The sequence below is a fragment of the Marmota marmota genome, unplaced genomic scaffold, assembly GCF_001458135.2.
Source record: "Marmota marmota marmota unplaced genomic scaffold, marMar, whole genome shotgun sequence".
Classification (NCBI taxonomy): domain Eukaryota; kingdom Metazoa; phylum Chordata; class Mammalia; order Rodentia; family Sciuridae; genus Marmota; species Marmota marmota.
In genome coordinates this window covers 18964491-18989742 of record NW_025999999.1, presented here as the reverse complement: position 1 = coordinate 18989742, position 25252 = coordinate 18964491, and the positions used below count along the sequence as shown (strand labels likewise).

Below are 25252 nucleotides of genomic sequence, written 5' to 3'. Positions count from 1 at the left end.
ATTAGCAAATTAAAATCTTTCTTTAAAATGCAGTTTAGGATTAATAAACAGCCACTTGATAATGTCAGATGAAGTGAATGAGAGATGTAAATTTAGAAACTTCATGGTTGAGAGTTGCTGCTGACAAGCTAAAAACTAATGGGGCCTATTTTCTTTTGACCAAGAGAACAGTCAGTGGAGAAGTGAGTGGTCAAAAATGAAATTTTCTCCTTGAAGTAAGAAAATGTAATTAGATATAAAAGACATAAAAATTGCACTGTGATTTGATAGGACCTTAATGTTGTGTCTTCTTAATCCTGAAATAATGTAAATTAGTAAATTGACAAAGCATAAAATAGCAAACTGTCAAAGCAAGCAAGAAAAAAAGGTTTTAAACATCTTGAAAGAGCAGAAAGGATATATAATATTAGTAGTAATAAAAATGGCCACTACTTAGCTCTGATAGATGATTTCTAGGTCCTAGTTCTACTCATAATTAACATATAGCAACATATATGTTATTATTCCCATTATCCCTACATATGGAGACATAGGCTTAAAGAGATTAGGTAACTTATAACATCATGGAACCAGAAACAGGACACAAATCATGGGCTTTGCAGAAAATGAATAAGAAACATTTGATATTCAAGCTATTAGTACATCAATTACTGAATATATATGTTCAGCATCTTACCACCAAGAAACTCATAAACTTTTTTAGAAAAGAAAAGACAGCATTTAAAATATCCATGAAAGTATTTAAGGCATTGGCATCAAAACTGTAATGAGCAAATTCCAATGAGAGTTAGAATCATCAATGTGGTCACAGTAACTAACAAAACACTCCTCAGATGATTCTGATGTGCAGCCAACATTGTGATCCACTATGACACATGAATTGAAACTGGCTAGGAACAATGAGTGGTAAGAGATCTGAGAATGATGAAATATCAAGAAAGGGAGAACATGGACTAATGCAGATGATTCGGATCTTGAAAGACAATGCTGGCTTATGGGCAAAGGAACAAATAAAGGAAATTCTAGGGAGGAGAACATGAATGAGATCAAAGGTGCAAGAATGAGTCTTGTGCAAAGTCAGGAGAACATACTGATGAGGGTAATGAGCAGTGCTGAGAAAAACACTTTGAGTTTGATGTGGCAGCTAAGGGAGGATTCTTGTGGCTATAGTGAGAGGGACTGGAGAGGACTGCAGGAAGTCGGTTCTGGTGCACAGGGTCAATGCGACAGGGAGCACAAGTCTGCAGATGACTGTGGAGTTCTGACCCTCATGACTAGGTTAATGAACAGTGTTGACAACAATGGGGCTATTGGGAAGGAAATGCAGTTTGGGGGGAACTAATGATGCTTATTTAATGTACACTGAATGAATGAATGAATGAGTGATGAATCTACCTGGAGTATGGAATATTATGTTGGAATGCATAATAGTATGAAGATAAAAAATTATAAAGCTTAGGTATTTTATGAAAGGAATTGCACTGTAATGATTTAAGGCTACAGAGCTGAAGCTACGGTAAGGATATAAAATGCCTGTGTTTAATAAATAAATGAGTGAAAACAGTTTGAAATGATTGCAGAAGCACTGAGAATGGAGAACCTCTCGGGACACCAAGAGTCATGAGATACAGCACTGGGTCATAAAACCTTCATAATAATTATCATAAGCCCTTGAAATTGTGAGAGACCTTGCAGCCTAAAAAATAATTCTTACAATAACTCAGTGATGTACAGAGAGCAAATGTTATCCACAACTTTCAGATAAATAAATTGCAGCTCAGCGTTTATGTGACTTCTCCAAGGTAACACAACTAGTAATTAGGAGAGCCTGCACTTAAATTCACAAGTCTTTTGAATCCAAATTTTGTTCATTCATCAAGGCCAATTGATATAATTCTATAGAATATTTGGCCCATGAATGCATAATGGTCTGAAGATAAAAATAATTTTATTCTTCATTAGATATTTTAACAAAGGAAAATACCTTTCTTCCCAGTCAATTGTGGATTTCATATCTTCACTCTATCCTAGTTGCTCTACAATGGAAAATGAAACTACATTCATCATTTCATGTACAATGCTAGGATTTGTTACAGAAAACAAATGCTTTTGTTTCATAGCAAACAAAAGTTCTAACCAAATATGAATCCAGATGCAAGTTAAAACTATGAGTACTTGTCACCATCAGATTTCAAAGAGCAAACTGTTTGCTAAAACATGACATTTGCAAGGCTGTGGGGGAAAAGTCACAGTCATAATTGTTGGTAGGGACCTAAAGTAGTATATAACATTTATAGCAGTACTTCTTAACAGGACATTTAGTAATGTCTGGAGACATTTCTTTTTGTCACAACTGGGGATATTAGTAGCATCTGGTGGGGAGAGACCAGATATGCTGCAAAACAGCCCACAGTGCACATTCCTCCTCAACAAAGAATGATCAGACCCCAAATGTCAGAAGTTTCAAAGATGAGTCACTCTGCTCTATAAAGATCAATCTAACAACATCTGTCAAAATTACAAATGCATAGTCCTCTTGAACTAGCAATCTCACATCTATTATTTTCTCTAGATATAGTTTTATCTGTGCAAAATTCATTCTGTAAGAAATATTCATTGAGCATTTATTCTAGGAGCTGAGGTCACAATAGGAAACAAACCAAAGAAAAACTTCTGCCTTTTAGAGCTAACATGCTAGTGTGGGGAGGACATCTCCAATGAAACAAATAAGGAAAATAAATAGTGTATTAGATGATGATAAGACTTTATGGGGGAGGAGAAGAAAGGTTAAAACCACTCTGTCCCATTGTGCCAGATGTGGAACAAGTGAAATTTAAATATAGCATATAATATGAATATATAAATATGTAATACAAAAATATAGTTACACATAATAATATGATTTTGAAATATAATTATGATAGAATAAAATAATTAGAATGCAATAACATTGATATTAACTAATATAATATATATATAAATTTCAAATTATGATCTCCAACCTATTTTAATGCTCCTGGGTTGATTTCACTAAAATATTTGCAGAATTGAAAACTTGAGATTTAAGGTGTTTTAATAAGAAGAGAAGGAGAAGAATATTTACTGCAGCATAGATATAAATACTAGAAAAAGTCTACTGAATATCAATGAAGGACTATTAATTATAGTTCCATGGAATACTATGCAACTATTAAAATGAGGTAATTAATACCTTACACAAAAATTAACTCAAAAAGGATCACAGACCTAAGTGAAAACATAAATCTATGAAATTCCTAGAAGATAACATAGGGAAAAATACTAGGTGACAGTGTTAGTCAGCTTTTTCTCACTGTGACCAAAATACCTGTCCAGAACAACTTCTTAGAAGCACATGGTTTCAGAGGTTCACTCCATGGTCAGCCCTGCTCCATTGCTCTGGGTCCTGAGGTGAAGCAGAATATCATGCTGGAAGGATGTGGTAGAGGAAATTCACTCAGCTTGTGTCAGCCCATACACAGAGAGTACAAGGATCCAGGAACAAGTTATACCATCCCCAAGGACATGTCCCCACTGACCTACACCCTATCTGCCTACAGTTACCACCCAGTACAGTAGTCCTTTCAAATTATTAATCCATCAAATGAATCAATCTACTGATTAGTTTATAGCTCTCATAATTGAGTCATTTCACCTCTGAGCATTCCTGCATTGTCTAACATGAGCTTTGCAGGGAACATCTCTTATCTACACCATAACAGTGACCTTGGATATGGTGATGACTTTTTAGGTATAGCACCAAAGGCATGATCCATGAAACTGATATATTGGACTTTATTAAAATTAAAAATCTTCTGACAATGTCAAGAGAATGAGAAGCCAAGCCAGAGATGGGAAGAAAATGTATGAAAAAGAAGTTATTCAAAACACAGGATGAACTTAAAACTCAACAACAAGAATGGACCAAACACCTTAACGGACACCACACCAGAGAAGATACACAATGAATAAGGAATATATGAAAAGATGTTTCACATCAGGTCATCAGGAAAATGCAAACTAAAACAAGAACCACATACACAACCCCAAACACCCCAAACACCCCAAAACACCCCAGTAACTGAATGTTGGCAAGGATGTGCAGCAACAGGAACTCTATTCATTGCTGGTGTGACTGCAAAATGGTACAGTCACTTTTAAAGAGAGTTGGGCAGTTTCTTACAAAGCTAAGCGACACTTACTGTATGATCTAGGAATTGCACTCCTTGGTATCTCTCCAAGGGAGTTGACATTTATTCCTGCACAAAAACTTGCAAAAGGATGTACATAATGCATGAGATATGGAAACTAGGATACCCTCAATTTGTGAATGGATAAATACACTCGTTTTTCAGATAGTGGAGTATTATACAGTATTAAAAAAGACATGAACTGTCAAACCACAGAAAGACATGGAGGGAATTTAAAAGTATATTAATGAATGTAGCATTCAGCCAGTCTGAAAAATGCTACATACTATTATATGAGTCATACTAATATGTTTCAAATTATATGACTTTCTGAGAAAGGATAAACTATGGAGACAATAAAAAGATAAGTTGTTGCCAAGGGTTGGTGGGCGGGGTGGCAATGAATAGTCAGAGAGCATGATTTTTAGGGCAGTGGACACATACTGCAGACTGGTAGATACATATCATTATAGACTTGTCCAAATCCCTAAAAATGTACAAGACCAAGAGTGAACCCTAGTATAAACTATGGATCCCAGCAAGTTCATCCCCTGTATCAAATGTACCATGCTGGTGTGGTTGTTGGTAACAGGGAAGGCTGTACATGTATGGGGTTAAGGGATATATATGGAATCTCTGTGCCTTCCTCTCAATATTTTTTTTAATGATGGACTTCATTCTTTTTTTTTTTGTCAATGGACCTTTATTTTATTTATTTCTATGCTGAGAATCAAACCCAGTGCCTCAAAACATACTAGGCAAGTGCTCTGCCACTGAGCCACAACCCCAGCCCCAGGTGTTGATAATTTTAATGCAATTTTTTTAAACAAATGAGGTAGTTCCATAGGTGCTGATATGGAATTATTTAGCAAGGCGAAGAACACTGTATCTGACCTATAGTTGGAAATCCCATATTTACTGAACTAAAGAAAGAGTGAATGAGTAAACAGTTTGCTTACTCTGATTTCTTCCCTGACCTAAGTTGTAGCCTCCTAACATCTTTTTCTGCCTTTAGTCTTTCCTTCAAATTTATTCCCCATAACCTTGCCACAGGGCTTGATCCAAAACACATATTAACCATGCTGGAAATCTCATTTCCCATTGTCCACAGGACCCAGGATCTTTGTGACCGCCACCTTACTCACGTCTGGACTCTCACCATTTTTCCTGAACTCCACGTGGCAGCTAGACACCAGTCATACCATGCGTCCTCTTGAATGGAATGGCCTCTGTTCCCCAGGAGAACTATTTCTTTTCTTTTCTTTTTTATAAGGCTCCTGTTCAAATATTGTCTTCTCACTAAAATAATGACTCCGTATCTCCGAGATTAATTAGTTTTCTTTCTGTTCATAGATAATATGTACATGTCTTTATTTTATGTCAGTGGCCAAGTGTCTCTGTCTTTCCCTCAGATTATGAATCTCAGAGACAAGATCTGGCTTTATTTGTGTTTACATCTCCAGACTCAGAATAGGACTGGGCCTAAGACAGTTGTTCAAAAAATATTCTTAATGATAAATAAATGAATAAATAAATAATTCATGGATGAATCGTAACCTTTGATACAAACCACAAACAGTGACAGATTAAAATGTATATATAAAACAAAACAAAAAACTCTGATAGAATTTGAGAATATATATTGCACAGGTTCTGTGATTACCTTTATGAATTATGAATTATTTAAACATTTATAATCCACACAAAATTGTATCCAATGTTACTAAAGGCCATAAAAAGCATATTTTAATATAATGCCTTTATATTTTAACCATCAATGCTTCTAAAGACCTAATTTTTATTTAAGTTGAGAAAGAACATTTCAATAATCTAAACAAAAGTGGGCAAAGGTATTTCAACACAACTAGAAAAATTATGAGCTTTCATTCTCCAAGCCCCTGAAGAAATTTTAAAGTAATGTTGTTAGGGAATGATCATTTTAATAATTAACTGGTTACATTCAAATTTTTTCTGTAATTAGAATCTGTCAATATAAATTATTAATAGTTTCTAAAGTATAATTTTATATACTTTTATAATAATTATACAGCATATTTTGAGAGGCTTACTTTCAGGTAGAATATAAAAACACTCTTTCTCTCTATCTCATGTTACAATCAAGAGAAATTGGATAAAGTTTCAGTCTTCCTGGCAAGAATTCATTAAGTTGTGATTTTTAAAGATATTGAGTTCACTGTGTTGTTTCCGCTCACATTAAGTAACTATTCTATCAATGAATCCTTAGTCTTGAACTTTTCATTACTATCTAGGAAGTACTAGGTTTTCTGCTTTAATTAATCTGTCTCTTCTATATACTTCCAACCAACATGGGCGAGGTCATGAAAATTCTAGCAAATCTGCCAAAAGACTAGGTAGGTTTTTTGAAGAAGTTGGCACTGCAGCCAGGAGGAATAAAACTTCTAAGCATAATGACATGTCTACTGATAGTTTTCAAAGCAGGAAGGAAGAAGGAAACCTAGTTTTTTGCAATTCTTTTTTTCCCAGCAACAAAGATCTTGCTGCTGGGGCTGGGGCAGGCCAGCTACTTCTCGCATTCCCCACAGTTCCCACCTGAGGGACTGACCCCGAGTAGGTGCTCAAAAAGCTATGATGAACACATGAATGCTGCAATGGCCCATTTCTTCCATACATAATTTGGACACTCTTTCATTATGATAATCTTAGATACTTAAAAGATAATGCTTTGCTGGAAGACAGGGAGAAGGGCTGCCTGAGCTTGCTTCCTTGAAAGCTCCTTCTCCTGAGGAGGAGAAGCAGAGGGAGGGACTATTTATTGGGGGTCTCTATTTTGTTCCAGGAATGAAGCTAGGTATGTCATGTATTTTAGTGCAATTAACCCTTGTGACACCCTAAGGTAGTCCTTATTGTACCTGCTCTTATTTAAGGAAAGAAAATTCAAAGACCTGAATTAACTTGACCAAATCAAACAGCATATTAGAGAAAAAGCTGGGGTTTTTATCCAACTGTTTGTCTCTACAGTTGACTCTAATATGCCAATCTTTCAAACAAATAAAACAAAATACTGTCACCATCAAAACAAACAACAACAAATGTGTTTTTATTTTGTCTGTCCCTTTTATTGTCAGTCACACATCAATTCCTTTGGGGAAGTAGCTAAGAATATAACAGTAATCAAAAAAAATCCTAATGCTTTCAAAAAATATACTGCTCTTCAATCTCATTTGCACAAGTGGAGAATTTAGATTGTCAGCAATACTTAGAGGGGAAAGTTATTCATGCCTTTTTTTGTCTCATCAGCACATGCACTTGGACCACTGGGTGGGTCCAGTCACAGGGCACTGAGGAACCCTGTGCTAACATTCTACTCATCTTGCCCATCTGTGTCTCCCACCTCTCCCATTGTTCCAGGAGGAGATGATGACAAAGGGTGCCGACAAACAGGCAAACTTACAAAGCGTAATTATCGTCTTCTTTAATATGTGCTTTAATATTATTTGAAGCCAATTCCAAGCACTTCACACAATGCATTATTATAATAGAAGAAAAGTTTTCCTAATAAAACCAGCCTTTTGCTATCATTTTCAGCTTTCTTTTGATAATGTGAATTGATTTTTTTTTTTTAAAAAAAGAGCTCCAGCAGCTCAGTCTTTGAAACTCTACCTCAAATAGGTCAGAGTCTTACTTCCCTGGTTGTGTTGTACAGCATGAAAGGCTGCCCAGGTTTTCTCAGGATTTTCCTCCTCGGGGGACCTCCCATGGATCATTTCTCTTGGTAAAAAAGAATCCATTGACTGAGCCTATCCTAAAGCTAACAAACTGAGCTTTCCATGGGGAAACAACGGCAAATGGAGTGCAGCTATTGACCAGCCCTCTGTAGTTAAAAATACAACAAACTCTACCTTGTCCGATTTACTCTTGAATTACTGGTCATTTTCATGCTCTGCTGGTAGTACTTACCAGTTGATAACCTTTGGGACAAGTAGAGCAAAAGTAGCAGCTGTTTTTTGTTTCTTTTTGTTTCTGTTATCTGTTATCCCATGTGTGTGTATATAAATTTTTTTCTCTTATTCATAATTAATAAGTAACTGTTTGATAATTCATAAATACATGTTCTATTTCAAAAGAAATGTTTCTAAAATTCAATGGCTTAATTACACAATGTATTTATCTTTCTTCTGATCCAGGATAATAGGATAATAAGAAAAGATATACCTTAATAAATGATTCAATTAAGCTATAAATTGTTTTATTCAGTATTTAAATATCACTAAGACACACCATCTAGGGGTGTCTGAAATTAGTTACAAGTTATTTTTATTTAAATTTTAGCACCAATAAAATATATTTAAAAATACACATATTTTGCATTTATATACTGATTTTTTTGAAGGAGGGAAAATGTGGTGTTACAGGGTCTTATTACATGTACTAAGGAAGAAAATAAAAATAAACTTCTTCCCTCTTATGAGGAACATTATAGAATTATTTTGTATCAAGCATTATCTAACCAGCATTTATAAAAACAAACCAAAACCACAAATATATATAATTTGCATAATTTGAATGAAACAAAATACTGTTTGAGTCTTTTTATTTTGTGATAAGGGTGTAATGAACAATGTATTATGGGAAGCATTAATTGAACAAACCTTTTGTAATGACTTATATGGAAGAAGGAATATATATATATATATATATATATATATATATATATATATANTATATATATATATATATTCTTCATTTTGAGTAAAATTAATTTTTATTTCTGTAAATTTTTATCAGGCCAATGTCATATGTTCACAATGAAAGTCCTATTTACCCAAATATTTAGTGACTATATCACAAGATAAAAATTGTTATGGTTTACTTACTAGTAAAAAACAAAACATTAATCAGAATCTAACTAATTAAAACTTTGCCATGCTACAGTTTAAAGCACTGGTTCTCAGTTTTTCTTACTCATTTGTTCAGGACATCTCCAGTATTTGGAAGGAACACTTGGGTGTCACACTGGAGCAGGGGTGCTACTGGCATCTAGCCTTGCAACAAAGAACCACCTCAGTGACAGAGCATATTGAACCTGGCTTAAGGGCAAAGGCAGGCAAGCAGAGGTTTATTTAAAACACTGGGTTCCCCAATTCAGAACACATTGGGTCTGACTACTCAGACCTCCTGTATTTGTGTAAACGGTACAGTGCAATGAGCACTAATTTTTAGAATGAAATTTTACTCATGTGTGATATGAGGAGGATCTATAATATAAAGCCTATATTACTGGGCTGCTGTGATGGAGCATTGTAAAATGAATAATGTACAGATATATTGTTATCAATACTATTAAAATAACAAAAATTTTTTATTAAAAACAACTTATTCTGTTACATGTACTCTACTTGATGAAGTATGAAAATGGACTAATGCATTTTAAAATTTACACAAAGCCCAAAATATGAAAGTATAGGTAAAGAGAAGATTTTTCTATTGATAATAACATGTCATGGGTTGCTTCAACAACTACGACCTGTGCATCTCCTCTCCTGCTCACAACATCACTGAGAACAGGTGTTACGATCCCTGTCTTCTAGATGTGGAAATGGAGCTGTCGGTAAACAAATTCACCTGGTGTCACCCCACAGCAAGGGCCAAGGGGTCTCCCAGAATTGTTCCTGCCTTTTACCAAGCTCATGGTAAACATTCTCATGCAGAACACAAGACTTTAATTTATCAAAGTGCTAGAAATGTTTTGCTTTAAGGAATTTTATTGACAAAGCAAATCAAATGAAAAAGATGACTTCCATACATTTTGCTGAAAAGATAGGTCTGTTCCCAGGGAAGACTCCTGAGCTATAGGACAAGAACCCATAGGGTGGGGATTATGAGGAACATTCTAGAATTATTTTGTATCAAGCATTATCTATAGATTAAATTAATAATACAGATTTCTTATATATGTTATATTCTTTTAATATGTATATTGGGACAAAGGCAAATTAAATTACTTTCTACAATTATTGCTAATTTTATTCTAGCCTTTAACAATTGTTGACAATGTATTTATTGACAATATATTTGTTTTCCTTATATTATCATTAATAAAATGAAACAATATATCTAAAGAGTTGCAAGAGGAAAAAACAAATTGACTTTTTTTCTTTATTTTTCTTTAACTTAACAGTAAAATCTTGAGTTGTAAGACTGCTACCCATGACTGAATAATTATTCACACATATCACTTACATACATGTTATTAATATATTTAAAACTTATGAATTTAATTATTTTGATATTGAAAGATCTATGATAAAAATTATTTCTAAGGCCATAAGATGTTGATTGTTCTTTGATGAGTACAAACATTGGAATTTATGAATCATCTCTGTAAATGTTCTATTATCTACTCTATGTCACTAATATTTGTCTATCTTCAGGAAGCGCTACCTAGTTACAACAATAGACAAACATTTCAGAGGCTGGGCAGTATGAATGAGTACAAAATAGCTGCTAACATTAATATGCATGAATCTATCATTTTCTTGTATTTAAACACTTATTGAGTATTGCTATCTATTAAGTGCACAATATCATGAAAATTCTAAGATTTCTTAAAAAGCAGAAGGCTTATAGTACACTGCACAGCACTTGGTTATGTGATAAGCATCCATGTCCCCCTGCAGGGATTCTGAGGGTTTTGAGGACAGGAATGTGCCACAGTCAATAGTGATCTGCACAACACTAAGCATAATGCTCAATTCTATTTTCATCTTTTAAAAATTGTCTGTTGCCCTCATCCTACCAGCATGCAAGCTGTTCAAGAAGGGGTTTTGAACTGCTTTAAAAATGGGTGAGCCCCAGTGCCTACAAGAGTTGTGTCCATAAGATGTGCTTAGCAAATATCTAGATCAATTACTGACTAAATGAATATCGCCTTCCCCAGCCACTGTCCTGGGTGGAGGTGCTCTCTCCTTTGTCTGAAAACCCATCACACTCCTCTTCTGGATGTTTCATTATCTTCCCTGTAGAGTACTTATATATCACCCAATTCCCTTTTTTGATCAAGAGACCCTAATGGGTTCTGAATAAATATTTCTTAAAGAACTCCATTCTTTATTGATTCTGAGAACTGTTTTCTAAAAATTCTCATAAACTGCATTCTTAGTTATGTTCATTCAGATAATAATTTAAACTTTTGCTTATTCATTAGATTTTTTAATCTGGCAAACTTTTCAGTTTTAATGCATTTAAATAGTGTCAGGCCCAGATCTACAAAATAAAGTACAGTTATAGAGGTTCACTTTCCATATCTGCCCCCTTCATAATGTTCTCTTTTCAGCCTTCTGAATAACCACTAAAAAACACACCAGTAAAAAAAAATTAATTTGCCCTTTCATGTTTTTAAAAGCAACTATGTGTGTCTGCATATGTTATATTTATAATCTCTGCCTGCTTAGTCAAATAATAATATACCATATGCACTTTTTTCCACTTTGCTACTTTCATGCAATGGTATTGTAAGATCATTTCACAGCAAAATATAGCAACACTTGTTATAGCTGCACAATATAGCATTACATCACACTCAGTTTTTTCAACTAGTATCCACTGATAAGATACTTTGATCACAGTAGCCTTGTGCGTATCTTTTTTGTATTTTGGACAGTGGCAGAGGTGGGTCGTGGAATCTAAGGGTAAAGTGTATATGTAAATGGAGTAAAATTCTCCTACAGAGGAGCTATCCAATTTTTATTCCCCAAAACATTTGAACATATCTGTTTTCCTACAACCTCTATCTTAGGTTATTGTATTAGTTGTCTATCGTTATGGTAACAAATATCCCAAAATTAAGTAGATTAAAACAATACAAATTTATTATCTTCCAGTTCTGGAAAGCAGAAAACAGATCTTGATGGCTAACATTCAGGTGTTGGCAAGCCTGTGTTCCTTCCAGAAGCTCTAGCAAGGAGATGTATTTCCTTGTGTTTTCCAGCTTCTTCAGATTGCCAACAATTTTTCCTCATGGCCCTTTTCATTTCCTGCACCAGCAACTGCATCACTGTGGCTTCTGCTTCCCTCGTCACATCCTCTCCTCTGACTGGCTCTTCTGGCCCCTTTTTCACTGACAGGAGCCTTTGTGATCACAGTGAGCCCATCCAGGGTAATTTCCACAGTTCATAAGTCTTATACTCCTTATTTTAATTGTATCTACAAAACCCCTTTTGCCATGCAAATTCTGGGGACAAGGATGTGGACATCTTTGGGGGTCCTTTTTTACCAATCACAAGTATGCTGTGAATCTTGAAATTCTGTCAATCCTACTGATAAATAATGACAATCTCAGTTAATTTTAATTTCTTAAAATTAAAATTAAAAGTAAATTTGAATATGTCCTATGCTTAAGGGCTCTTGGCATTTCATTTTTCTATGAATGGTCCATATTTCTTGCCAATTTTTATAGACTTGTGGGTCTTTGTTAATTTTAAAATTCTCTGTATTTTTAAGGCCTATCAATGCTATGTCCATGTCATAAATTGCAAATATTTTCTACATTTTTCATTTATTTTACTTTTTTTACCATAGAAATTTAAAAAAAATTATGGATGACCCACTTTATTAATGTTTTCCTTATTGTCTCTGAATTTTGAATCAAAGTTAGGAAACTTGGCCACTCTGAATATAATATAAAGTTCCTATTTTTAAATTTTGGATCTTTTCATAATTTGATTTTGTTGTATTTGGAATAGATTTAGTTACGTTCTTCCATAAAGCTATTCCAATCCCACATACTGAGAAGCAAGCCCATCCTTCTCCTACTGATGGATAGGCCACTTTTTCATATACTAAATTTGCATACATAAGTTGACCTATTTATATTCTAATATGACTTCATTTTAGATTTTTTTCCTTAAACCATTATAATATTCTTATTATATTATAATTACTTCAACTTGCAAGCATTCAACCAACAACTTGTCAATTGAATCAATGACTGAAATGAAAGTATTCTATTGTCTTTCATATGGCCTTTCTTCCTAGAATTTGAGGTGTTTGGGTATTATCTAATTCCTTTTTATTTCCCTAGTGTATAGCAGTGTTCCTTACACATTGAAGGAAATCAATAAATCAATATTAAAAACGTATAAGTGAAAATGGTTGACAGTAAATCTCTTCTAGAATGCTGTATGTTTAGATAGCAATGTTAAATTTGACATCAAAATACAGCAACAAGATCCAACAAGAAGACTGACAGGCAGAAGGGCATTTCTTTCCCTCACTTTATAAGTGAGGAATTCGAAGCTTAGAAATGCTTAAGTTACTTTTTCAAGGTCACACAAGCGCAAAGTAGAACTGGAACTGGAATTAGGTCTTCTGACTTCAAATTTAATGTTCTTTGTGTTAGAGGTAAGATGACTACATTTTTTTTGCCTTGATTTCATTTCTTTTTATATACCTCTCTTTGAATTCCAAAATAACTTTCATCCTAGAGACATACATGCTACTAAGTTCTGAACTTGACTGATAATGAGATGAATCAATTTATTCTCCACAGAAGAATGCATGAAACTGAAAGAACATTTATAAAAGATCACTTTTAAACATTATTCTGAGGGCAATAAATATTAATTACATGTCTAAAGAACATAAAAGATTATAAAAGACACAGTATGAGGGTTTTGTTAAGTATCTTTGCTGTATGTGTGTTTTTTACCCACTTCTCTACGTCACTTATTTTCTTACCAATAGATAATGAAGACTGTAGATCTATGTGTTCACATACTAGTACCACACAAAAGTCTCAGAAATGGCAATACTGCGTTTCTAAGTAAAATTAACAGGACAAAAAGGAAGGAACTGGAAGAAAGACAATTACTGAGGATTAGTGAGTTGTCCTCATTTTGAAATTGCTGGTTTATTGTTTCTAGCGATAAACGGAGAGAAAAAAAAGAGGAAGAAAAAAATAAAATTATTTAAACAAGATTGTTAAAATTCACTTTATTTTTACATTTAAAACATTAACGATCTGTTTAAAAATTACTCTGACAATAGAGTATTATGTTTTAGTTTGTTAGACAATATATTAACTATTTAATTTAAGAACATCAGTTTTACATTTAAGCTCTGTGGCTCATCTAGGAAGATTTACTGTAATATTTGCAATTTAAATCAATTTCATCATGATCTAAAACCATCATAGACTCTAATGAAAAGCCTTATACATTTTATTGTTACTCTATGGATCTAACATTTAAATATATATTATGTAAGCAAAAATATACTTGTATTTTATAAATGAACACTCTGAATCTAGTGGAATGCTCATTTCCAGAATTAAGGTTCCTAAGGGAAAAAAGAAAATTGCTGCTGGTGGAAGCTAAACATAATGCTGCATAATCGATTGGTTCACTTAAAGGCATCAGCCATGCTCCCTTTGATGATAGATTAAGTAAATATGAGAGTAGACAGCACGAACATCATGGCTATTATACAGCATATTGTAGTAAAGACTATGAAAATTGGTCACGCTCTAGAGCAAGCAATATGGATGAAAATGCTTTATGAGAAATATATTTATAAAGAAATTGAGGGAAAACGTTTGTATTAATTATGTAAGTGATGAACAAATAGTGATATATAGGGTGAATTAAAACCAAATTAGTCTTCAGGGCTTTCTGGAGGCAAAAAAAGACTTTCTAATCTTAAAAATAGCCAGAATGAGAAAAAAATCTCTATTTGAAAGTTTAATGGGAAAATCCAAACTGAAGAAGAAACTACAATCCCTGAGAATTTACAGCAGAGAGGCAAAAGAGATGCAGCTAATCACTTCCACCAACTGAATGAATTATAGATCAGATAAACAGGAGGGCTCTTAGCCTTCCTTACTGAGGTGACTTTAAAGCTTTGGGGCATGTCAGGGTGTGTCAGCACTGCTGGATGCCTAGGGGTAATTTACTTGGTGAAGCCATTTCCAGAAAGCAGTGTGAACTCTACACTGTACAGGATGCATGGGCTTTATCAACAGGGCCTGGGTGTAGCCACTGTACAGTGGCTGCATGCTTAGTGGCTACAACGAACCAGAGCTCTTGCTAAGGTCTGCATGTTTGTGTGCCCCCCAATCCTAATCCCAGTGGGTTGCTATTAGGAGCTGGAGCTTTGGGAGGTGATTAGTTATGATGGCAGAGCCCTCTCTCATGAATGAGATTAGTAATTTTATAAGGAGAGCTTATATTTGTGCTTTTATAAGGAGAGCTTGTTTACTCCTCCCTCCATGTGAGGATACAATAGAAAGCTTCTTCTATGAACCTGTGGGGGCCCTCACCAGACATGAAGCATCAGGGCCTTGATGTTGAACTTCCCAGGATTCAAAGCTTTTAGAATTAAATTTCTGTTGTTTATAAGGCCCCTGTTTATGGTGTTTTTTGTTACAGCAGCCAGAATAGACTAAGATAGCTCTTGATGATAACCTTTTCCTCCTCTGATTTTATTAATCTCTCCTGTGATCTTCATTAGCTACCACTATGAAGTCAAAAACAAGAGATGTGTAATATACAAATACAAAGAATGATACAATATTTGGGTCATTCATTACATCTCCTCTTGGTTAAAAACAATCCTCTGAAGAAGCACACAGTGATCCTTCAAATAATCTATTCCCCGTGTCACCACTGAGACACTGATCCCGTTTTCCCACCTGCAAGATGGAGCCAACACCTTGATTCCCTTTCTTTCTTAACAAAGATATGATGAGAGCAAATGTGAAAACATGCTTTCAGCTATTTGGAAGAATGAATCACTACCGCAACTGAAGGTTTTCTAGCTGCAAATGGAAGATAACAGGACCATCATCCTAATGCCAGTCTGGGAGTATGAATAGAAATGAATTTGAACCCAAAGCTGTTATCAGTAGAGGATGACATGACCCAACAGGAGAAGGCTGCAGCCTGTGTTTTGTTTCCTTCCCATCTCTGATAACTGTGTGCCTTACTGAAGCAAAGACCAACTCCTACTGCTCATTAAGACTGTCATGTTTTTCACAGTCTCATCTGCCTTATAATTGAAATTCTTATTTTAACGGCATTATCTTAATGTTATTGCTAGCTATGGAATGTCTTGAGAAGAGTGCAACATTAAGGTTAATTTGGCCCTACATCTTTGGTAATGAATACTGTCTGGGATATAATAAACTACAGATACTCATATTTGAACTGAAATGTGTCAAGGTTACTTCCCCAATTACTGTAGTTTGTTATAGGCAACCCCTAACATGGTTATCATTTCTCACATCTTACTAATCTCATATTGTTCATGGTCTTTTTTTTTTTTGTTAGAGAAGCAAAAATCAGAATTCCTAATGATGTGGTTTCTTTTTTATTCTTAATTAAAACCAGTTATACACTTCAGTTGAGCTTCCCAGTGAGAAAAATTAGATCAATATTGTAAAAAGAATTAAGAAAGTACTCCTAGGATTATAGTCAATGTGTAATTTAAAAAATATATAATATAGTAAATAAAAAATCAAATGGCCTATATTGTTAACTTAAGTGGCAACTTCCATTAAGCAAAACCTGCAGTTCTTATAATTTAATGTCTATACAGTGCTATTAAAGAAACTATATACACAGTATGCTAAGTAAAACAATCTCACTTAATGAGCTTTTATTTCCATTCAGGTGTTGTGGTTTCCCATAGCATACTGAATCAATACCTGAAAAAAACTGCACCTAGAAAATTCTTCACATGTAAATAGGTCAAACAAAGAGACTACTGAACCTTAGATATTAATACTAGAAATTAATTTTTGAAATTTAAACACTTTTAAAATAATTATTTTCAATATTAATATGATAAATCAAGAAATATGAGATTCAATTAAAATTTAATCTTTAGATGCCTGGGATTTACTTCGAATAATCACTGATGAGGTTGCAAGAGACAAAACTAGATTGGTATGAGTCAACTGTAGAAGCTGAGTGACATGATTCATTTCCCCATTCCTAAGTATGCTTACATTTTGTTATTATACAGGTTAAAAAAAATTTAAAAAGTTAAAAAAATCTTTAATATTTTATTTATTATTTAATGTCATTATTTCATGAAAGAGGGCCTCACAGGAAGCTGGAAAAACACAATTTTTTACTTTATGAAGATTTTTTTTTTTTTCCAAAGGGACAGTTTTGGATTCTTGTTTTAGGAGTTCATTTAAAAAGACTCCTGACCCCTACAGCTGAGTCGTCTAAAGGTCCACATACAGAAGGCTTTGACCCCAGGGTGATGCTCTTGGGAAGTGGTGAAATCTTTGGAGGGGGGCTAGTGAGAGGTTTTATGTCACTGGGGGCACATGCTCTCAAAAGGTAGTTTACCTAAGAATTCTTGGTTATTTTTATGTGACCTCTTGAATTCTTACAAGACTATCTTTATAAAAGGAGCAAGTTTGGTTCTGCCCACTCTCTTTTCTTTCTGTTCCTGTTCCAGATATGACTGCTTGCTCTCACATGATCCTGCCAAGATATGCAGCTATCTGCTGCCCTTGCCAAAGGCTAAACCAGTAGGGCCAGCCTGATTGTGGACTTTAAACCTCTGAAACTGTGTGCTAAATAAATCTCTTCTATTTATAAGTTAGTAGTCTTAAGCATTTTGTTGTAGTAACATAAGGCTGACTAATACATTCATCTATTTTTCTTTAGAATATCCCTCAGTTAATGTCTATGCTATAGAAAAGTTGGAATTTGAAGATATGTATACCTATAAATGGGTAGCCAGGTCCCACATAGTTGGAGAGTAATTAAGGTCTCCTCAAAACTAAATACAACAATCAGATAGATACCACCACACCCCCATGAGAGTGTCAAATAAAACAACAAACAATACCTAGGGCTGGTGAAGATGTGAAGTCATTGGAATTCTAATATGTTGCAAATAGGAATACAAAATGGCATATCCACTTTGGAAAACTGCTGATGTAAAACATACCATTACCATAAGACCAACAACTGAAGACACGTTGTTTTTACTAAAGAGAAATGAAAACATACTTCCTTAGAAAAATCAGTATGAAAACATTAATGGCGAATTTACGATAGCTCCAGATTGGAAATAATACAAATTTTCATTACCTGGTGATCGGATAAATAAATTGTGATTCATATACACACTGGAATAAAATCAGCAATAGAATAAACTACTGATAAATGCCTTAAGCTATGTGAGGAAAAAGACCCAAAAAGCTACATAGTATATGGTTCAATTATATTATTTTCTGAAAAAGAAAAAAAACAAAACAGTAAGAATATAAATCAGCTCAGTAGTTCCAGAGGCTTAGGGCAGAGGGGCAGAGAAGCACAAGTGAACTTTCCCTGGTGATGGATATGTTCTAGATCTAGAGAAGGGGAATCACTATACAACTGCACACATTTGTAGAACAGATGGAATATGGATGAGAATTTATATTTTTATAACATGTTTTCTGTATTTTTTAAAGTATTTACAATTAGAATGTAATAATTTTCTGATCCAAGGAAGAAACATCACTTAAAAATTAATAATTGATATGATAACTATATCACCTTGACAACTCAAGAATGCATAGGAAAATAATCAAAGCACATCAGGCACATTTTCTCTCAATACTTGATAAAATCTATATAAATGTATGTGTTTTGCATGCACGTATCACCTCATTCAACACAGTGGAAGACTAAGTAAAAATATTTTGTCAGTCAAGTATTATAGTAGAAAGAGAGCTCATATAGTTAGCTAACTATAAAAATAATTGCTACTAATTATACCAAAATTAAACTTCCTTTGATGAATATTCTGGAATGACACGGCATTTCAGATTTAGCATCATAGGCACCGGATAGAATGCATGAGAAATTATGGGCTAACAATTAGAAAAAGAAGAAGAAAGAAGAAAATGTAGCAGAAGAAGGGAATAATTTGAGAGGGGAGGCAATTAATGACATTCCTAGCAGATTCAAAGATATTCATTCAGAGACACCAACTGTGTCATAAACATCCTGTAATGACTGGAATGCCTAGTTTAGTGCATTTTTTTGTTAATTCGTTATTGTTGTTGAATAAACAGGGTCATCAAAATTTAATGTACTCTTAATAAAATGTTATCTGGAACTGCTTGAAATTCAATTTACATAAACTAAATTATTCTGTTTTGCAAACGTACATTTCTAAAAATGCCCTCAATTCCCCCAAACACAGAGATGTCATATTGAATCATTTCAAAGAGAGACTCAAGCAGGGAGTGGTGGAACATGACTGTAATCCCAGTGACTGGAGATGCTGAGGCAGGAGGATTGTGATTTCAAGGCTAGCTTCAGCAACATAGTGAGGCCCTAAGCCACTTAGTGAGATCCTATCTTAAAATAAAAAATAGAAAAGGCTGGGGATGTGCTCAGTGGTTAAGTTCCCCTAGGTTCAATTCCTGGTAACAACAATGAAGATTCAAGAGGCCACATATATAACACCTACTTCAAAACTTTGAAAGAGTGACTCTTCTCATAAGAAACTATAAGCCAAAAACTTATTTTGGTTTAATAATATTCAATATTTACATACTCAATATTTATCCACATTTACTCATGTTGAGTACATATTCATTTACACTTACTTCCCCCCAGAATAAAGATGTATGGTGCATGAGTACCACAGACTGCTTGAACAACATTGTTCAAAAGTATTGGTCTTTTTACTTAAAATCACTATATTCTCTAAACAAAGTTATTTCATTGTTTTCTTCTTATTTTTTTAAGTCTCAAACATTGTGTGTACATTTTAATGGATTCAAGTTAAGTAAGAAAGTTTACAAAAGTGAATGTTAGAACACAGGTCTACCTAATTGAGACTAATCAATCAATAACTCTATTTACTATCTTAAACTCTGAATTCCTTACTCCTAAGTCAATTATTCATAAGAATAGGGACCAAGCTTCTATGTTAATTTCTCTATCCCCAAGTTTCAAACAGGGCAGTGCAAGTAGATTTGCATGCTGGAAAGATCAGTTCAGTTGCAAGTGGAAGACAGCCTGGAAGTGGGAGGGAAAGGCAGAGAGCCAGGAAGGAGGTTAGCAGGACAGTTCAGGGAAGGACGGTGGTGGAGATCTGCTTGGTGTGTGGAGGCACACAGCACATGCTGGATTAGTGAGTGAAGAACAAATGGGCTAATTAAGGAATCTCAAGTCTAATCCGCAGTCATACACTCTGTCAGCCATTCGACATTTGCCCTCACCACCAAGCCTCTGGTCCTGCCTCCAGCAGTGAGTTCAGAAGAGGCCCTCCTATCAGTATCCTGAAGCCTCTGGAAAGCTGGACTCTCTCTGTCCTTCCTTATCTTGTCATTATGGAACCTTTTAATTTTTTTCTCACTCAAGTCTATGACCTAAAGAACAAAAAAGAACTTCCAAAATTCAGATTCCTCCTTCTGTCCTAGACTCTTTCCCTTATTCAGTTTGTTATTTAAGTTCTGTACCTTTTATGTTGTCACAGTTTAAATTAAGATTTACTCCTTTACATTTTGACAACCACTACTGCGGGGAACAGTCTCCCAACTTCCTTCTCTGCTTTAATTATTCTTCAATCCAACTGTTGCTACAAATCGTTACCCATATAATTTTTCTAAAACCAATCGTAAAACTCTTCTGCTCCAAACCTTTTGTGTGATACTTGGCATCTTGTTAAAACCTACTCACTTCCATAATTCAGGCCTACATTTTCTAGCTTAACCCTTGCAACTATTTCCCCATTCAGGAATGCCACCCTCGCACTGCTTCACACACACCACAGATGTCTGTCGCAGTCCTTGGCTTACTTTGCTCCCAACTAGGCATCATCTTTACTCCTCCCAGATCCCAGTCTACTCTTAGCTCCACCTACTTACCTCTTACCCATCTTTGAAGGCCCAGATCAATGTCTGTAATCTTTCATGAAAGGTTGAGCAAAACATGGAGTATTACATTCTTTTTCCTCTTTGTGTTTATTGTCCCTTTAGCACTAATAACATTACGTGTTTATTTGTTTTTTTTTTTCTTCCTGTAAGTCCATACATTTTTGGAAGAGAAAGACAACATTTTGTCTATGTCCCCCTCCTGCACTGCTTTGCAAATACTGTTTAGTAAATGTTGAACCAATTATTCTGAGTATATAGTGTTTCTTTATAAGGTAGAATTTCTAGTATGAAATATGGAAAAACAAAACTGGGCTAGCATTACTTTTGTTTTCTGAGATGTGTTGGGGATAAGAGAGGAATACAAAAAAAACCCCAAATACTTCCTAAAAAATTGTACCCAAATTTATATGTATGGCATTTAGTCTTCTCCATTTTTATGTCATTAAGAATAATCCAAGTCATCTTTCATGAAGCAAAATAGAGTCAAATAATAAATATGAACAAAATTACAAAGTATAAGTATGAACACAAAGGTCTCTGGTATGAGAAGTACAGGAATTACAAATTGATTAAAAAATTTATTAAGATTTGAGTAAATTTCCAGATTCAATACCTTAAATTTTGACCAATATGTTATTTTATTTTCCAAGAGAGCACAGTATGAGAACATATGAAAATGTTTTCTTGGCTAAAGTGTAACATTATTGGTTTCTTAGCTTCAACATATAAAATATCTAGCTCTACATTTCCAATATCTTGTATTTTACTTTATAAGATTTCTATTTGATTTAATAGCATTTTATAGAACTCTTATAGTCAGTTATTCCATTGAGGATATCAACTTGAAGGGATTATTTACTAATGTATGTAATGGAAAGAAGAAAATATAAGTTAAATTAGTTACTGATTTTATATGAAACATAAGCACAATGTATTAAAAATAAATATAGTGTAAAAGCAACTGTCTTAGGAAATGATGCCTTTATAAAATATTTAAACAAATATCAGAAAATGATTACTGAAGCAAAACAAGTACTTCAAAACAATCTAAAATATTATAAAAAGCAGCATAAAATATTATGACTAGCTTTTTATTATTCTTACTGACAAAACTGTATTGATTGATATTAATACTAGTCATGTCCATATATTAAACATATTTTAACATAGATAGGGATGAATATTACGAGAGTTAGAGAGCACACAGATCCACTCTACCATATTTCCAAGACTGTGGTATATTTTGGTTACAGCTGACGTAATCTGCTTATTCTGCTGAGGGCAACTTTATCAGAGAGTAGTGATAATTGGGGATAGTGTTGGAAATTCAGTCTTATTTACCCAGAGCTGGAGTAATCCCCAAGAACTGCTGAAATATATTTATAACTTTCCAATAAATTATATTATAGCCTTGATTTACATAGCCACTTTTTGAAAGATTTTACTGACTTATTCTTTTTTTTGTTATGATTACTATTATTTGTGGGCCTGGGACTCATATATGCAGCAAGCTCCCTACCACTGAGCTAAATCCCCAGCCTAAAATTATTATATAATTTTATTATTATATGACATATATTACATATTATAAAATAATAAGAATGATTATTATTTCAATTGTATGTATTTCATATGTATATAAGATTTGACGATGAAGTCAGGTGACTGATACTTCCATCTCCTTACCACTACTGTTTGTTTGCACTCTCTAAGCTCCTCTCTCTTCTAGTAATTCATAAGAGAGCCATTAGGTTATTGTGAACTCGAATTACCCTACTCTGCTTCTATTTAATTGTGTCTTGGTACCTGTTCTTCAATCTCCTCCTAGTCCTCTTTCCCCTATTCTGACAAGCCTCTAGAAATCACTGTTCCATGTTCACATGTACATTTATTTTTACATTTTGCATATGAAAGGGAAGCAGTATTTGTCTTTCTGTGTCTGGCTTGTTTCACTTTCTCTCTCTTTTTGTGGTGCTGGGGATGAACCCAGGGACTTGTGCATGTGAGGCAAGCACACTACCAACTGAGCTATATCCCCAGCCCCTGGCTTGTTTCACTTAACACCCTGTGATCCAATTACATTCATTTTTGCTGTAATTGATAGAATGTTATTTTATGACAGAACAATGTTACATTCTTTATATACTACATTTTCTTTATCCATGCATGTATTGATGGGCTTCCAGGTTGATTCTATATCTTAGTCACAGAATGAAGAATGAAGCAATAAATGTGGGTCTGCAGATATTTCTTTGATTTCATTTCTTTAGATGCATATCCAGAAGTGGAAAAGCTGGATCATTTTGCAGCTCTATTTTTAGTTTTCTGAGGAATCTCCATATGTTCTCCATGATGACTGTATTACTTTACATTCACACCAATAATGTATAATAGTGACCTTTTCTCCATTATCACCAGCACTTGTTATTTTTTGTCTGTTTGATAACAGCCATTCTAACTGGAGTGAGATGATCTCTCATTGTGGTTTTTATTTCTTTTTTCCGGTAGCCAAGGATGATGTTGAGTACTTTTTCATAAATTTGTTGACCATTTACATTTTTTTATTCTTCATTTGAGAAATATCTATTCAGATAATTTGGTCATTTTTAATTGGGTTTTTGTTGTTGTTGAGATTTTTGAGCTCCTTATATATTCCGAATCACTCTTTTTTTTAGACAGTTTGCAAAGCTTTCTCCATTCTGTAGGTTGTCTTTTAGCTTTGTTGATTGTTTTCTTTGCTGTGCAGAAGCTTCTTAGTTTGGCATAATCCTATTTGTCTCATTTTTCTTTTGCCTGTGCTTTTAGGGTCTTATCCAAAAAATCATTACCTATACTGCTGCCTTGAAGTTTTCCCCTAATATTTTCAGATTTTACATTATGGTCTTTGTCCATTTTGGGTTGATTTTAGTATAAAGTGAGAGACAGACGTCAATCTTCTGCATGTGAATATACAATTTTCCCAGGATCATTTACTGAAGAGGCTGTCCTGCTTGTAACACATGCTTTGGCACTTTCATCAAGAATCAGTCAACTGTAGATGTGTGAATCTATTTCTAGGTTCTTTATTCTGTTTCTCTGGGCTATGGGTTGGTTTGGGTGCCACTTCTCTGATGTCTTGGTTCCTACAGTCTTCTAATATGTCTTAGGATCAGGTATTGTGATGCCTCCAGCTTTGTTCTTTTGGCTCAAGATTACTTTGGCTAATTGGATCTTTTGTTCTTTCATATGAATTTTGGGATTATTATTATTATCATTATTTTTAGAAGAATGCCTTTGGTATTCTGGTGGGGACTGCTTGGAATCTATAAATCAATTTGGGTAATATGAACATTTTAATGATATTAATTTTTCCAATCCATGATCATGGGAGGTTTCTGTGTGTGTGTGTGTGTGTGTGTGTGTGTGTCCTTTTCAATTTATTTCATTTGTTGTTTTATAATTTTCATTGTAGTAGTCTTTTGCTTCATTGATTAAATTTCTTCATATGTTGGTGTAGGTATTATTAGTGGATTACCTTTATCATTTGTTTCTCAATAAGTTAATTATTAGTTTAAAAAGGTACTGATTTTTGTTATGTAGACCTTGTAAATTTACTGAATTCATTTATCAGTTCTAATAGTCTTAGTAGACTTTTGATTTTTCTTTTTATAGAATCATTTAATCTGATAATTTGACTACTTCTTTTCCTATTGTTTGTCTTTAATTTCTGTCTCTGTCTAATTGCTTTGGCTAAGACTTCCAGTACTATATACTTATAAAAATGTATTTATTCTAAGTAATTTTCTTAAAATAAGAAAATCCTTACATTCTCAAGCATGTGTTAGGAAGAATGTGGGAAGATGTGATCTCAACATGGTTTCTTTCTCTCTACTACCAACTGGAAATCTCCTTTAAATGGTTCCTGGAGTCTCTGGGTGACTCTGCAAATATGGCTTAGGTCCTCTATAGGTTCTAGCTGTGGGATTCATGCCTGATATTGCCTCCTTTGGACTGGATGAGTGCATAGAAACAAATAGCAAGATCCAGGATGAGAATTTTGCAGAGGCATGGTCTGGAGAGAGCTGTACATAACATGGTATGTAAAGGAGTGTGCCTGGACTCTCCGGCCACAAAGAGGCTAAGAAAAAGCAGAACTGGTGACCTGAGTTGTCCCTGTCCCTGAACCTTG

General features: G+C 34.2%; 1 protein-coding gene across 6 annotated transcripts in view; it reads right to left on the bottom strand.

Moving 5' to 3' along the window:
- Atrnl1 (attractin like 1) overlaps positions 1 to 25252 on the bottom strand; it is a 708669-nt gene that overhangs the window by 182193 nt on the left and 501224 nt on the right. Inside the window, exons 28-29 of one of the 6 annotated variants that reach the window (XM_048807395.1) lie at positions 9902 to 9907; positions 6265 to 6309 (exon numbers count right to left, since the gene is read on the bottom strand). The exons of 4 other annotated variants lie outside the window; for them this stretch is intronic. In XM_048807395.1, the coding sequence (XP_048663352.1) occupies positions 6280 to 6309; positions 9902 to 9907 (36 nt within the window). In that variant the 3' untranslated portion in view covers positions 6265 to 6279. Of the gene's footprint in view, positions 1 to 6264; positions 6310 to 9901; positions 9908 to 25252 lie in introns of those variants that run through there. One more of the 6 variants, XR_007349211.1, reaches the window with a different exon arrangement.